This window comes from Apodemus sylvaticus, chromosome 23 (genome assembly GCF_947179515.1).
Source record: "Apodemus sylvaticus chromosome 23, mApoSyl1.1, whole genome shotgun sequence".
Taxonomy (NCBI): Eukaryota; Metazoa; Chordata; class Mammalia; order Rodentia; family Muridae; genus Apodemus; species Apodemus sylvaticus.
The window spans coordinates 40,584,484-40,601,365 of record NC_067494.1 but is presented as its reverse complement, the minus strand read 5'-3'; the positions used below and the strand labels follow the sequence as shown (position 1 = coordinate 40,601,365).

Sequence of the window (16,882 nt, the reverse complement as noted above, 5' to 3'; positions counted from 1 at the left end):
GGCGATGACCTAGGAAGGCAGCATACCTAGAGAAGGGTCTGATCTGGGCACAGGGAGCTGGGACAGGCTCTGTGTGTGTGTGTGTGTGTGTTTGGGGTTCAAATGTGTCCAAGGTGAGGCAGGGAAGTGTGGCCCCTGGAATCAGCCAGCCAGAAGTAAGTGGCAGCCTTGACAAGGGTAATCTGCTAGAGGAATGAGAAGTTTTCATCCAAAGGCCCCAGCTTGCTTTCTTGTAAACTGAGGGTATCCAAACAGGGACGACTTGGGATTCCTTCCTTCTAGTTGACCCATGGGCTGAAAAACTAGAAATGTTTCTTTAAGACAAGAGGACAATGATTAAAAGACTATACACAGGTGTTATTAGCCAAACAACTAGCATGATCATTAATACTCTTTTACATAAAAGGGTATTTATGCAAACTGTTAAAACAGCTATGGGCTGCACTCTTCATAGTGAGCGGTGCTGTCAAACTGACCCCCAACACGCCTTGGCTTACTGTCCTGGAGAACTCCTTACCAGGCTTTCTAGATCTAACACGTATTTGGACACAGTCAAGTGGCACCACCCTCTTACCTGATTGTTTAGAATGGACCTGTTGTCCTTCCAGAGGCAGGAAAGGGAATCCCAATGCTATTGGGAATGTATGACCAGTTCGGGGGACTTGATAAAATTGTGTTTCTCTGTGGCACACATTACCTAATGAAAAGCTTACCATGGGGTTATGTTTAAAAGAAATATTTCAGTCCTAGAGAGGAGGCAATAAAAGACCCAGGGGGAGGCCACCTCGACAAAGTTTTAACAGTGCTGGATTTCCCTAAATGTCTCCTTATCCCCAGAGTACCCCGTCCTTAATTTTTACCCAAGGTTAAGTGATCCTCAGTTGGCCAAGGGCACTCCACAGGACCTTGTTTCTCCGCTGCTTATTGACTGTCCTTTCCAAGCTAGAGATTGGCCATACTCTTGGCAGCCTTGGTTTAATTGGTTGCGATAACCTGGCACCAGTGTGGAGACAGGTTCTCAAGGGGGTTGATCAACTAAAGGAACCGACTTTCTCAAACTGCCTGCGGCCAGGGCGGTCCCTGTCTGGTTTGGTGTAACCTTGTCCCAAGAACTTCCGAGCGAGGCCTGAAGAGCCTGCCTCCTGAGGAAGACACGTGATCACGCTCGGTGGGGTGGGAGGTTAGGTCAGATTGAAAAACAGATGACAGCCCGTCCCCCCCCCCCCCCCAGCCCCGGGAAAATCCTTCTAAAACACTCATTAGGTCTAATACTTGTGGCTTTATTGGAAAGCGGTTTTACCCTGCTCAGTAACATTTAAGTGTAAGTTTTAGGGTTTATAGTAATGGGGAAAGTACATACATACAAATAAGGCTTCGTAATGTTAATTTATGCGGCAAGTAATATACATATAATGAATATGCATGATGCCCTGCAAGACAGGAACCATCGGACTGTGTGGCTCAGCCAGTGACCCCTGGGAAGCACTGGCGACAGAAGGCAGCTTTTGTTTCTAAACTCTGTCATCTTGTTTTATTTTATTTTTTTTACTACACACAGGCTATTTTTCAAAAATTCCTTTGGAGGGTAAGGTTCAGGAGAGGATTCTGAAGGTCCCAGGCCACTGCTATTTCAAACATCCACTCGAGAAGACAGTACACTGTAAAGGGAGCGAGATCAAAACTGGATTAGACGCATGTAACTCTCCAGGCCTCTGGGGAATAAGGCGGCCCAGGCAGGGTGTGTTCAGAGTATGTCCGGTCTGGGAGACTCTTGCTGTGGGTGATGTGAACCTCTTCCATAATTTCCTTTCTATCTGCTATATAATTTATTTTAATAAAAAAAAGAAATGTATCTTTCAAGGGAACAGACTCTGCTGGTGAGAGGTTACCTCAACCCTGGCCTCGCTCTTTGGCAAGCCCTTGAAGTGCCTAGCCCTGCAGACAGAAGCCCTGTGACCCACAGCAGGCTGGGTTAGTATTTACCTAGCACGACGCTAGTTTCACTGTGTATTTCATTCAAGTCCACATCTGTGCAGATGTTGCTCCTTGGGTCCCATTTCTACAGACTAGGATCACCGAGTCCCAAAGGAACTTTTCCCGTCCTGGAATGGAGTTGTGTGCATGTCACATTTAATACCTCTAATCCTCATTACAACTCACAGAACAGGTGCTGTAAGATGGAGGGGGGGCAGATTTGCAGACAAGAAAACTGAGGTATCAACCCTTCCAGTGCCCTCCCTACCCCACCGGAAAGAAATTCAGGAGCAGCTCTGGTCTCAATCTTCACCCAACTTCAACCACCTGGGATTTTCAACCCCCCTAGTGGGGATTGTTAGTTGTCTCTGAACCAGACTTTGAGAACCAAGACTTTAATCATAGTCCAACTGATTCCACCAGTGTTACAGGAAAACACTGGACTGTTCCACGGAGGGGTGAGGGGGTTGGGCGGGAAGGCCTTTTAGAATCAGTTTCTAGGCCCACTTCAGAGACCACTACCTGTGGAGCCTTTTGCTACAAATTAGTTCTTTTAAATAAGGCATCTGGGAAAGGGGTCTTCTACCCGCAGGCCTGGCCACGTGCAAGGAGACCCGGGGCCGTGACCCGGGTGAGACCCGGCAGCCCCACCCACAAGCAGGCCCGGGGGCCGCCGCCCCAGCACGTGGAGTAGCATTTCGTGGACTCCGCTCGGTGCAGCGCGGGGCACTAGCACCTTCCCTCGGCGCTCGCCTGCAGCAGCACCGGACTCTGCCGAGTGGTGGGCAAGGGCGCGCAGAGAGAGGGAGGGAGGGAGGGAGGGAGGGAGGGAGGGAGGGAGGGAGGTCCAGGGTCCCGTCCGGCCCGGATCCCCGCCGGGACGCGGCCATCTTGGCGAGCTCGCCTCGCGGGTCCTGCGCTCAGGCTGGGACAGGGTGCGTCCCCGGGACACCGCCCCGCTCGCGATCGGGGGGCGCACCGGAGGAGCGCTCCGCGTACCGCCACGTACGCTCACGAGGAAGGGACTGATGGAAGAGGTGACCGCTTGTGCGCGGACTTGGGAGTCCCCACGCGTGGGGGACAGTGGAGCTGAGCCTCCGGTGCAGCTGGAGCCGCTGCGCGACCCTCCGTCCCCCGGGGACGGGGCATGGCTCCCTTCCCGAAGCCAAGGCGGAGCGCGGGCTGCGCGGACTCGCGCCCCCCTCCCGGCCGATCCCAGTTTGTAAAGAAAAAGGCAAAAAGAAGTGTTAAGAGATCCCCCGGTTGCGGTTTCGGCGCTGGGGCAACGGTTGCTACACAAAGTGAAACCTGCAGAGCGCTCGGGCGCGCGCCCTCCGCCCCGCCCCGATCGGGCGTGACTCAGCCTGGGACCGCCCGGCCGGTTCTTAAACTCCGGACTGCGGAGCGCGCGCAGGGCTTCCCTCCGCCTGCAGGTCCCGCCGCGTCTCCGCCGCCGCCGTAGCCGCACAACCAACTTGCCGAGGACCCACGCAGAGCCACCAACCAGCCAAGATGCCCAAGCCAGTAAGTTGTCGCTGTTCCGGAGCGGCTGGCCTGAGCCAGGCCGGGTGTCCGCGGGGAGTCACCTTGCACAGGGCAGCTTCTGTAGAATCGACCTCCCTCTTGTTACCTGTCGACGCCTTTGTGGTCCTTTCTGGTCCCCTTAGTGGGTGGGTCTTTTTCGGTCGCTAACCAACCCCCACCGGGTTTTCGGATTGCTTTAAAAGTTTCTGCTTGGTGCAGCCTCCCGAGTTTCTTAACTGGTGCCAATCGCACTGAAGCTTGGTGGCTTCTCACACGACCGACACCTGCTCGCCCAGTTCCTTCGAGCGACCGAAACTTGCAGCCCACACCTTCCTGGGCGGTTTGAAGGACATTTGGGAGAAGAGAGGCTTTGTGCCCGGGATAGCCTGGTCTCAGCCCGTTTCTGGACGGCTGGGGAGGCGCGGTCGGGTTAAACTAGGGTTTTTTTGCTGGTTGCAGCAGGATCACTATCTCGGGGAGGGTTAGCCGTGGACTTGAATTGCTTATGAGGCAGTCGCAGAGGCTTGATAAGGAGGCTCTCTGGGCACTGGTCGTGAACTTGGCTAATTAACGAGCTGCTTGCTTGCCTCTCTGGTCTTGAATCTGATTCTGTTGAGATTGCTGGCCGGACAGGGCTGGGCGGGGGTTGGGGGGGAGCTACAAGGCAGGGCCTCTGTGTATATATTCCACCCGCCTTCACAATGGGAGGGGGACTGGGTGAAGGGAGAGCTTTATGTCTTGTTTATTTCATTTTCAGGTTGAGAGGGTGAAAATAAGACTAATAAAACCACAAAGGGTTTTCTTAATAAACTACCGAGTTTATTTCTAGTCCTTAGGGCATATCTGCCTTTATTACTTTTACGTTTTTTTATGTTCTCTGAAAGGACGGTCTTCTCTAGAAATCTTATTTCTTCTATCCAGTCTTAAGCCTATTTTCTGTCAGGTCAAAGAATGTACTCTTAAAAATGGTATTAGATCCAGACATCAATACAGCCTTTGGCCTAAGTTATTCATGGGACAGTATTTTGACCTCACACAAATGTATTTCAAATTCAAAAATGACTCACCCGGGTTTCACTCTGCCTGTGGTATAAAACTGGCTCAGGATATGTTACTCTGTCGCTGCAGCAGTTGCTGGGGTGGTCAGCACATTAGTTCCGGTGTGGGTTTTTTTTTTTTTTTCATTAAAATATATAGAGATGGTGGCGGTGAGGTGCTGGCGCTGGCTGTTTCCACCTGCCCCCCCCCCCCAACCTCTCTTTACAAACTGTAATTTCTTTATTCTTAGGTTTTTTTTTTTTTTAGAATTATAAGCTACACATAGTGTTTAATTTATCTTTATAAGCCAGTTTTAAATGTGTAGGTCAGTGGCATAAAATATGTTGTTGATCAACCATCACCATTGTCCATTTTTCCAACATCCCTAGTCTACACTGACGCTCAGTACTCGGACAACACAAATCTGTTTGCCCAGACCCTGGTGGTGACCATACTGCTCTACTTCTGTGTATTGAATAGGGACCCCACGTGGACAGAATCTTGATATTCTCTTCTTCCCGTTTCTATTAGTATAAAGTATTCTTCTGCTCTCAGACACTCCACTGTGTCAAAATTACTTCATTTTTAAGGTTCTCCCCCCCCCCGCCCCCCATGGCTGGTATGTTTGGATTTCTTCCTGTTTTAAAGGTCTTCTGTGGTAAGAACTTTGTTCTGAAAGGGTCTGTGAGCCTATCAGCTTCAGTAACAGAGTAACTTTTTTGAAGTCTGTTCTACAATAGCCAGAGTTAACAATTTCCAGACTTTGCTGAGAGGACTCCTTTTAGGTGCAAGGTGCACGCCTGTGGAAGGAAATCCCCACCTGCCCCTCTGCCCGTGGGGGAGGGGTGGGAGGTGGCCTGTTAGATTGAGCTGGAAATAGCCCTAGTGGCCGCCTCTACCGCTGTTACCTGGAAACTAAATTTGTTAGTTTGTTGTTGTGTAGTTTTTTTTTGGGGGGGGGGCGGGGGTGCTGATTGGGGTTTGTTTATTCCCGGCCTGGGCGAATGTTAAATGAGGCATTCACCAGCAAACTCCTTAGGTATGTCCTTTAAACAAGAGGTTATTGATTCTATTTAAGCCTGAAGTGAGAATTTCCTTGTGGTTTGAGCCGGTGGGATGCTTCACTGGATTAAAGGGCAATCCCAGTTAACCGCAGATACATGTAGATTTCGGCCTTTTCTTTGCTTTTCTTTTCTTTTTTTTCTTTTCTTTTCTTTTCTTTTCTTTTCTTTTCTTTTCTTTTCTTTTCTTCTCTCTCTCTCTCTCTCTCTCTCTCTCTCTCTCTCTCTTTCTTTCTTTCTTTCTTTCTTTCTTTCTTTTCTCCGGCCTTTCACATAATGGCTGATTTCTTCTCCAAGACCCAGTGAGATGATTTTGTTCATAAGACAGGTAGAAATGACATTTAGGCCCCGAGTATTAAAATGTTGGATGTTTATTCATCAGCAAACAGAGTGCCTGGGGCAGAGGGGCAACTCAGTTCTCTCCCCGTGGAGGTGGAGATAGATTCACAGTTTGGGTCTTCAACCAAGATACGGAGTTTAGCACATTAGCGAGCCTTCCGTGAAGGAAATGCCTCCCAGCAAAGAGCAGCAGCTAAGACAGCCCCTGGGTGGGGTGTGGTGGTAGGGAAACTAGTTGGTTAGCCTAAATTTTGCCTCAATCCTGCTGGAAGGCATTGGGGAGGGTCTGGCACCTGAGGAGGGACAGCTGTGGCTGGCCGGGGACAGCTCATGGATTTCCCTGGGTCACTTAGGCACTCCATCTGATACGAGTGACTTCCGCGGAAGGCCGTGGGTGCTCTGGAGTGCACCTTGGCCACTGCTCATACGGTGCCTCCTTGGGGACACGGGTGGGGTTAGCAGGAGGAGTTGGTGCAGGAAGCAATTGCACAATCTTTTCAGGCAAGGTGGCCTGGGAGCCCCTCCCCCCTCCCTTCTCTCTGTTCTTCCTAACCTGCTATCCTGGTCTGGTGGGAAGCTGCCGGCAAGCCTTAGAGAGAAGGGTGTTGCCTTTCAAACAACCATCTCAGGTGTCTCTCGGCTTCACGGAGAACTGCCTGTCTGCCACACTAACGCACGCCACGGAGATGCCTTCAGCAGCCTCTTCTTGCCCAATGTGGTGCTAAGGCTTACCCTTTGTTAGAACTCGGAAGTGTGTCTGAATATCTACTTTGAACTAAAACTTTTTATTTTGCACTGCTAAGGACTGGGCTCAAGGCTCCATGCATGCCAGGCAAGTGTGTCGAGTTAATTTCTGAGACATCCATCTCTCTTTGGGAATATTGCCTTTCACTTGAGATTTTAGCAGGGACAGATTTTAATGAATATACCCATAGGTATTATTTATTAAGTGCACGCGCACACACACACACACACACACACACACACACACGCGCGCGCGCGCGCGCGCCTTCATTGAGAAGAGCGCCCCCACCCTCCCTTCACCCAGGGCAGATGGTGAATTAGGTAGCTAAGGTTTTGGCATGTGGCAGTGAGAAACGTTGGCTAGGGTTACCGATGGGCCATCATCACACAATAAAGACATGATGAATATTTATAGCTCGTCCCCGGAGTTCAGCAGACATTTGCTAAGTTCCTGTGAGAGGTGTTGAGGCGCCGGATGGTAGACGCAGAAGTAACTAACCAGGACTCTCATCTGGACTCTCAGTCTGGTTTGGGGCAGACAGTAATCGCAGTAAACGCTGAGCTGTGCCTCTGCCTTGTGGGAAGGAGTGCTGAGTAAAGAGGAACTCAGGGGCACTAGGAAGGGGGAGGAATTGGGGTTCCGGTTGGAGCCTGCTTGGCTGGGGGAGGCAATCAGGTTGCTGTGAGAGTCAGCCTTACGCTGTAACTCAGGTTTTGACCTTCTGGAAGGAACAGCAGGAAGGGTGACTGCCTGGACCAGGGTGGTAAAAGTGGAAAAAAAAAAAAAAAACCCTCCCAAAACCCTTTGAGGGTAGATTGGATGCACTGGGTGCCAAGGGCCCGGGCAGGTGGCCTTCCGGTCTCTGCTTTGCACAGATGAGTGGGTGCTGGAAAGAGGTAACGGGATGGCTGAGAACCTGCTTTTGTGCACGTTAATAAAGTTGAAAAGCAATTTTAAAATTTTTTTTAAAGTCTAACCTCAACCTTATGCTGCCATTTTGGACTCTGGCTTGTGACCGAGGTGGGAGAGGAGACTCTCAACTCCAGGAAGACAAAGGTAGCCCAGCCCCGCCACCTCCGCCAAGCAGCCCCTGGGATGGATGGCTTCAGCGTGGCCGTCAGGGGCTGAGCTTAATTTGGTAGTGGCTCTTGGTTTTCAGAGGTTGGGAAAGCCCTTATTCCTGTGAAATTTTTCTCTGGTTATTTCTTCTTCCGCTTCTGTCTGTTGCCACCTAAACAGTAACATTGTGATTTCTTTCTTTCTTTTTTTTTTTTAATTGGTTTTTTGGATTTGTTTTTTTCTAGACAGGGTTTCTCTGTGTAGCCCTGACTGTCCTGGAACTCACTCTGTAGACCAGGCTGGCCTCGAACCCAGAAATCAGAAATCCACCTGCCTCTGCCTCCCAGAGTGCTGGGATTACAGGCCTTTGGAGGCCGGGCGGGCAACATTGTGATTTCTTAACAAGATGTCGGCTAACTTGATTAGGAGAAAACAGCACCACCTAGTGAGTTATAACTCTTTTTTTCTTGGTTTTTGAGATGGAAACTTCTGGACTCTTTGACCTCTTAGAGAGAGCCTTTTCTTAGTTACATGCTCTTGGGGGCAGATTCCTGACTCTTGGTTTTTAATTTATGCTATCACTATTGAAATATGAGACGGGAAGTTTGTAGCATCCTTCCTAATGTGCTTACCCTCCTTTGCTTTTGACTTCCAGAGTAAAGACTACCGGGATGTCAGTCAAATAATGACAGGGAGTCCTCTTGTAGCCCAGGCTGCCTCACCGTGTAACAGAAGACGACCTTGAATTTTTGCTCCTCCTGCCTCCAGCTCCTAGGAACTGGGGTTTCGGGTTGGTGCCAGTGCATCCAATCTGCTGCGCTGGGGATCCAACCCAGCACTCTCTCATCGGTAGGCAAAACACTGCCAATTAAGCTTCGTCCAGAGGCCAAAACTATTTGTTTGTTTAAGAACCAATCGTAGGGCTGGAGATGGACCATTTGCAGCCCTTGCAGAGTACAGGGCCTTGTTTCCCAGCACCCACCTCGGCAGTTCACATCTTCTGTGTCTCCACTTCCAGGACATGTGACCCCTCCCCCCCTTCTGGACCAAACCAAACCATTGTTATAATGTGACTTAGAAACGCTAAGATATTTGTTATATGATTAAATGTGCATTATCTTCTAGTAAAAAATGCAGAGAACCACAACAGTCTCACTATGCAGGCTGCTTGCTGTTAGAGACACCACCTAGCATCCGCCACCTTCCAGAAAAGGTTTCAAGTACAAAAGACGCTGGGGGTGGGGTAAACTGAGGCAAGGCTTTTATTTGTGATGTTCAGACATCTACTGTTCACATACCATTAACCTCGTTAACCTTGTGTGCACCTCTCAGCGTACACTGCCAGCCAAACCGAGTTCTCCATCAAGCATGCCCATGACTTTCATGGGGAAAATGCACAGAAAATGTTCAGTAAAAAAAAAAAAAAGACAAATGGTCTGTCTCCCACATCTTCTGTTGTCAGAATCCCCTGGGAATTTTGCCTTCTGTTTGTGTGGTGAGTTGTCATATTGTGGGCGTGGTGCTGGGGTGTGTGTTCTGTAGAGGAGAAGGACCTACAGTTGTAGGTGAAGGTCATAGTGAGGGAGGACAGTGAGATCGGGAGCCAGCGGGGGGCCAGGGCAGTTCCCCATGCTGGCCAGTTGCTAGGGGACGGATAAGGGGGATCGAGTTTAGGGCTAGGAACATTTCTGACCACAGGCTGGTTCCATTTTTATTTTATTTTATTTTTTCATTCATTAAGGACCTTCTATTTTCTACAGATAGATGGCAATGCTGTTTCAAAGGAAAGGAAAACTTTAGGAACCCGTGACCCTTTTATTTGATATATCTGGGAGAACAAAGTTGAAAGGTGGAACAAAACTTCTAACTTCAACTCAGCTCTCTCTGATGCAAATAAGGGCGTGGTCGGGTGTCACCCAAGAGTGGGGCCACGCAGCTCTGTACTGGCAGAGCATATTTTGTTTCTCTTTTTGTGAACTTGAGGTCACTTTCTGCAGACAGCTTCATTCTGTTGTTTTGCTTTTCCTTTTGCCCGAGAGAGGATAATCCAACCTGGCTGGGGACGTGGGGGTGGGGGAGACCTTTCTTTTCCTTTAAGGAAGGGACAGGTGAACCCTCACGGAAGGCCTTCGCTGTTTTTCCCTAAGGTCTCCCAGCTAAGAATGTGTTTTTTTAGGTTTTTGAAGCCTTGTTTTAAAACACCAAATAAAGCCCTTAATGCCTGAGCTATTTACTCTCCAGGCCAGCCCCTTGCTTCCAGGATAAAGGTAACTATTGTCAAGGTTCTGTTAGACCTTGTGCAGATTTTATGACTAGGCCAATATTTGGAAGGAGAACCACTCCTTTGGTTCTAGTTTTTACAAAACCCTTCTCATAAAACAAACGAAGCTGTTCTTGTCAGTTTGTTCTAAGTCCACCCTGTGTCCTGAGCGGGGACTCCTATTAGGAGAAGTGTCGCAGGGTGCAGGCAGGGTTGAGGCTTAACAAGGCTGGTGCTAGTGGCTGTCTTTTGTTTCCTAGGGAAAGTGGCAGTATCCTGTGTCACCTCCTAAGCCATTGTCTAATGACGGATCTTTGGCACACACCGAGAGCAATTTGTACCTGATATTTGAGTTGGAAAGAGCCTGTCTATAAATTAGTTGCTTTTTTAATCATTGAAAACTTAAAAAAATTAAACCTAGCAGGAGTGACTGCGACCCCTTTCTCTCCTCATTGTATTTCACAGACCTTGGCTCTCCCTTTTTGATGCTTGATAACTTAGCTTGACAGTGAGGTCAGACGGTTCAAACACCAACAACAAAATACCCAAAACATCACCTGCTTCCAGAAAGACCTTTAAATTCTTGCGTTATTAGCTGATTTGTCTAGAGTGGTAGAAGGTACAAACTTGCCTGTTTGTGGATGATTCCACTCCCTCTGTGTCTTTAAACAAGAACCTGCCTGCCTACTTGTAAGGGCTGAGGAGATAGGTGTGTGTAGTGTGTGTAGTGTGTGTGTGTGTAGTGTGTGTAGTGTGTGTAGTGTGTTTCACATACTTGTCCTTGTGCCTGACTGTACTGGCTAGTTTTGTGTCAACTTGACACAAGCTGGAGTTACCACAGAGAAAAGAGCTTTAGGTGAGGAAATGCCTCCATGAGATTCAGAATTGGGGCATTTTCCCAATTAGTGTTCAAGAGGGGAGGGCCCCTTGTGGGTGGCACCATCCCTGGGCTGGTATTCTTGGGTTCTATAAGAGAGCAAGCTGAGCAAGCCAGGGGAAGCAAGCCAGTAAGGAACATCCCTCCATGGCCTCTGCATCAGCTCCTGCTTCCTGACCTGCTTGAGTTCCAGTCCTGACTTCCTTTGGTGATGAACAGCACTGTGGAAGTGTACGCTGAATAAACCCTTTCCTCCCCAACTTGCCTCTTGGTCATGATGTTTTGTGCAGGAATAGAAACTCTAAGACACTGACCCTGGTGGGTTCTCCTTGCGAGTGCAGAATTCTCATCTAATTGAAAGTTTTCCCATCCCATGACGGTCATTCTTTTTTGTCTGCTTTAGACAGCCCAATGAACCGGACAGGAAATAAGTCTACATCTGTGGTTGGACTCTCGTGGTGAATACTGCTCACACCCCTCCAACACACAGTGCTGGGGTTTGGGGTCCTGGGAACACGCTGGCTGACAACAGAGGGCCTTCTAAGATTGGATCTTTGTTGCCTCCATGGCTCAACGTGGTTACCGCATCATGGCCGACTGGTTTCCATTTGATGTCCTTTTCTGAATGTGCCCCTGCCATCCCTTAGTGGCCAAAGGCCAAGGAAAGATAGTACAGCCCCAAATAGCCTTCCCCCAAGAGGTCGTAGGGAGCAGTTCCTTCCTCCGCTCCTCCCTAGGGAAGGACCTACCTGCTCTCAAGGGTTGATACCTAATGGGGATGGGGGCTGGAGAGATTAAGATGTGGAAAGGCAGACAGACGGCCATTCGCCCATTGCACATGATCGAGCATTGTCATGGTGTAGAGTTGGTTTTTGTTTGTTTGTTTGTTTTGTTTTGTTTTGTTTTTTTCGGAGACAGGGTTTCTTTGTATAGCCCTGACTGTCCTGGAACTCACTCTGTAAACCAGGCTGGCCTCAAACTCAGAAATTAGCCTGCCTCTGCCTCCCAAGTGCGCCACCACCAGCCAGCTAAGGTGTAGAGTTAATGTTTATTCATAGATTTATTCTTGGGTAAAGAGTTAAAACCACAGGGCAGAATGAGCAGAGTGAGCAAGGTATGATAGATTGTGTGTGTGTGTGTGTGTGTGTGTGTGTTTCTAGCAAATCACTTGTGCTGTCAGCAAGCCCTTAACAGAACCCTGTCTTGATTGACATGTCTCTAAAACTCGGTTTTCCCATAGATTTGATGGTGAATGTGCATGGGTGTCTTCCTGGTCCGCCGAGACACGGTCATCGCTTCTCGGGTGCTTTGGCCAGGGATGCTGGCTGAGAAATGTTTGCCCGTGTCTCCGTGGTGACATCTGTAGACTTCTTCTTCAGTGTGTCTAGGCACGGGATCCAGCCTTCGTCTTTATGTTCCTGAAGAGAGAACTGATCTAGAGGCAACATGGTCAGCACAGGCCTAGCTCGGTCTGTCTTTATGAACAGGGTGCTGTTAGCGATCTCACTGAGATGCTGAGGTACTGGCACACGCATCGCTGTTTGGTTGAGCCTCCTCAGTGGCTGAGGCATGGAGGGAGGGTCAGGACCACTGTGTGCCTTCCTAAGGCTGGAGAGGAAGTAGTAAGTAGCACAATGTATTAGTTGAATTTGGACAGACCAACCATAAAATTACCTGTGGGGCAACGTGCTGAAGTTTATGGGTGGATGGGATTTGAGATCCCTAAAATAGATGAAGTTCATCTCTCTCTCTCTCTCTTTCATTCTTGTTCATTCTCTCATTCATATTCTCTCTTCCCTCCCTCCTCCCCAATTGATGAAGCATTCCCTGGAGTAAGTGGTAGTAACATGCTCGGAGTCTCAGTGTGGCTTCCCTTTCTCGCTCTGTGACTATGCCTATTGGAGAGTTTAGTTCCTTCTGGGATGGGAGTCAGTGGCACAGTGGGTAAAGGTGTTTGCCATCAAGCCTGAGGATCTGAGTTGAGATCCATCCCCAGAACTCACGCGGTGGAAGCAGACGCTGCCCTCTGACATCCATACACATGTGCACACACTGGAATCCAAAAGCAAATGTATCGCAAGTGTGGGGGAGGGGAGAATTCCTCACTCTGTCTTCTCACAGGATGTGTGCAAGCTCCAGTCGGAAGTCAGGTGAAGCCCTGATTTGGGGAGCCTGCCCAGAGTCTTCGTATGCTGAGGGGTTCTCCACAGAGCCCTGAAGTGGCATCACAGTGCTATAGGTCACCCGCGTGTTGCCGATCAGATGAACAGTCGATGTCATTGCAGCTGGGCCTTGGCCCTCCCCTCAGCACACATGTTTTTGAGGCAGTTTCTCATCCGAATTGCATGCGACGACATGGAAACCTACAAACTCCTGGTTCCCAGCTAGCCCACGGCTAGTCTATACTTACAAGATTTGGGGTGAGGAGGAGGTGTTGGGGCCCCAAGACTGTATCTCACTAGCAAGTCTGTCGGCCTTGGAAACTGGAAAGGAACATAGTAAGCTAGAAGGTGTTCTCCTGGGTGGAGATCATGTGTAGCCATTTTAGGAGGTCTGTGTCCTGGTGCTGGAGGTGGGGCGGGGTGAGCAGGAAAGCAGCAGGGAACACAGCTGACGGCTTGGGAGTGGTTAGTGGTAATAAGGCCTGAAAAGTACCTTATCTTCTTCCAACCCCCACTCCTCCACCCCCACCCCAGCCAACAGTTTTTACTTTTGTTTGTTGTTTAATTTATTCATTTATACAGTTGTTTTGTCTGCATGTAAGTATGCATACCAGAAAAGGGCATTAGATCTCAGAGTATTACGGTTATAGATGGTTGTGGGCTACCACGTGGGTGCTGGGAATTGAACCGGGGAACTTCCGGAAGAGCAGCGGAAGTCATCTCTCCAGGCCCTGGCTAACTTTCCTTAAGAAAAAAAAAAATCCACTGAAAATCAACATGTTTATAAACTCTGCTTGAATAGCATACTTTAAAAAAAATCCTTCTGTTTTTAAAATGTCTGTTTTTGACATTTATTAAACTAAACTCATCAGTTTGTACATTGTCACAGCCAAATGCCACAAAGGGGCTCTGCACACAAGCCTGGCTGTCAGGCAGAAGGAAAGACTTCATTGGCTAAGATTAAAGATCTCGTATCTGAGCCTCTCATAGGAAAAAACGGTTTTCTTTAAGCTGCAGAATATTCCTGCTTGTATGGCCTTAGCTGGGAGCAGATTTCTGTCAGAAGTCTCACTGCATCTGTGGTCTGCATTAGAGGCTCGTCCCTAGAACTATATAGATTATCAGGACACTCACCCTCACACGCACACACACACACACACACACACACACCCTCCATTGGAAAAGGGAATAACTTCATAGGCTTCTAAATTTACAAAGAAAATAAAGCATTCCAGGTGGGTTTAGTCTACAGGCCTTTCATTTCCTATGTGCTGTGAGCTGAGAATCAAAAGCCAGTATAGCGTGTAGCAGCCATCTTGACTGTCCCTACCTCTCTCTGTCTTTTGGGGGATCTCCTCAGCGTGTCTAATTAGGCAGGTATTTTGGTGAGCTAACATCCTAGCTGAAGTGTGTGCGGCATAGCTAGTGAAACCAAAAACCGATGGCTTCGTTTCCAGAGTCCACTAAAGAGAAAGTGACCTTGAATGAGAAGTTATTTAGTCTGCCTTGGTGGCCCGAGGAGGTTAGGTTGGGTTATCTGTGCTTCTCCTTAGCAGCAGGTAAAATCCTTTGGCTACTTCTCCCCCTTGCTCTGCGTGAGGTGATCTCTGAGAATTCTTGTTTGATTCCTCTGGAAATCCCGGGCTGAAAGAAATGGGTACCTCCTTCCAAGCACATACAAAGTGTGAGAAGTTACAGGTGCCAGGCACTGGCAGCCTCGGCATAAGATTGTAAGCAAGCAGCCCAGAAAGTGCCCTTCCTTTCTGTGGGTTCTGCCCACAGGCCCTCCTGCTCTGGGAGAGCAGTCTCTCTGCTACCCGAAGGTCCATAGGCAGGGCTCGGCACACCCTCTTCCCGGCCAGGCTTGGAAGTGGAGAGGTTCAGAGCTGCCCCTCTTGTTAACCCTCAGAAAGTTCCCTTCTGGTTCTAAGGTCAGGTTTTTTTTCTCCCCCTGATCATAATGAGTACAAACAGGGCTGGTTTGTCCACTCTTTGTGTTTGTTAAGCTGCCTCGGTCTGACAGGAAGTGGGTCTGGGGGGGGGGCAGGAAGTAGCTTACTTTCTGAGGCAGAAAGGAGCTATATTGAGAAGAACTTGAGACTTCAATGCATGTTCTCCAAAGTTATGGCAAAGCGTTAGCCCCATCTGAGCTCCCACTCGGGAGTTTACTAATGGACGTTTCCATTCATTGACTTAGATCCAGCACAAGGGTTATACAGAGAGATGCGCATTGGAAGCTGAGAGAGTTTCCTTAGGGTATCTGCGCCTCAGTGCATTAAAAAGATTTGACTCTCAATCCGGGAAGGTAATGCCCGCCTGCTGCCCAAGAGGCTGAGGCAGGTGGATTGGGACTTAAAGGCTGGACTAGGTACTTGAAGAGACCATTTTCTCAAATGAAGGAGACAGGTGGAACGGAACAATGCAGAGATAGGTGCAAGTGTTCATGCATGGGGTGGGGGTAGGCTGAAGACTGTCAAAGACACACACACACACACACACACGAAGGCTAGGAATGCCCAGGCAGGAAGCAGTAGCCAGTCACAGTCACCTATAGAGTAATTAACCTTGTCACTGTGGTAGTGAAAACATACACATTTATGTTACAGGGAGAAAAGCGGCCTGGGACAGTTACCAGGCAGTTTCCAGGCCCAGCATCTGTGCCAATATATTAAGAATTTAGTGTTTATGTTTAGTCTGGTGGCGGTGGTGTCGTAGTGAGGACAGTCTGGCACAAGGCTCAAGGAGAATGTCATGCTACCTTTTTGTAATTAAAGTTGCCCACAGAGTTCCTTCCAAGGGCACCTGGCTTCTGTAAAGTGGGGTGAGTGCTGCCATGTTCCTGGGAAGCCAGATCAGACTGGCGGTGCGCACCAGGGCACAATGTACAAGGCACGGTTTATTATGCTTTAAAAAATTGGGGGTTGGGGGTGCCCATCCTAGTATACTGAAATAAACCATAAGTATCCAAGTATCCCAGGGCAAAGGTATAAGGTGTTTTCATAAGCAGACATGGATCATGAAACAAGTTTATGATCCATAGATCATCTCCGGAGCTGGAGAGATGGCTCAGTGGTTAAGAGCACTGACTGCTCTTCTGAAGGTCCTGAGTTCAAATCCTAACAACCACATGGTAGCTCACAACCATCCGTAATGAGATCTGAATCCCTCTTCTGGAGTGTCTGAAGACAGCTACAGTGTGCTACTTACATATAATAATAACTAAATCTTTAAAAAAAAACAAAAAAACCTTAATTTGACAACTTCCATTTTGCCAGACCTGCTTGCAATTCAAAGTCAAAGCAATGACTTTAGACTCCCATTTGTTTTAAAATTTACACTCAATATTTTCTAAACACCGGGGAAAGGCAGGGCATAGCGTGGACTGGGATCCCACAGAGAGGACTGTTTGCTTTGTAGTGAAGTCAAGCTGGCTCCTTTGGCGTTGACCTCTGAGGTCACCTCTTCGCTCTTCATTAGTGGTTGGTGCTGGGACTGACTCTAGCGGGAGTGACTGCGCCCAGACAGAGGCAGGAGCATGGTGGAGTTGGTGTTCATTCGTGCTTCCACCAGGAGTTCTGTTCTGCCCACAGCCTTGCTACTTGACCTTCTTGCTGGTGAGCCACAACTGTTCCTCCCACGAACAGAGTCTTCAGTGGAATAGCTGACGCTGGTCTGTGCTCCAAATGTTGCCACCAGGTCTCAGTGATCAATGGTGTGACTGGCATGCATGGTTCCTGGGAAAGTTGAGGAGAGCAGAACTGTTGAACACCGCTTGGACCTCTGGTTGTGTGACAAGTGGACTCTTGTCAGCTCTGACGTCATCATTATTATTATTATCACTAT

The 16,882-nt window shown here is 48.8% G+C and overlaps 1 protein-coding gene across 2 annotated transcripts in view; it reads left to right on the top strand.

The window, feature by feature from the left end:
- The first annotated feature begins 3,366 nt into the window (after nt 1-3,366).
- Ezr (ezrin) overlaps nt 3,367-16,882 on the top strand; it is a 45,195-nt gene continuing 31,679 nt past the window's right edge. For both annotated transcript variants that reach the window (XM_052169895.1, XM_052169894.1), the window contains exon 1: nt 3,367-3,498. In XM_052169895.1, the coding sequence (XP_052025855.1) occupies nt 3,487-3,498 (12 nt within the window). In that variant the 5' untranslated portion in view covers nt 3,367-3,486. The remainder of the gene's footprint in view (nt 3,499-16,882) is intronic.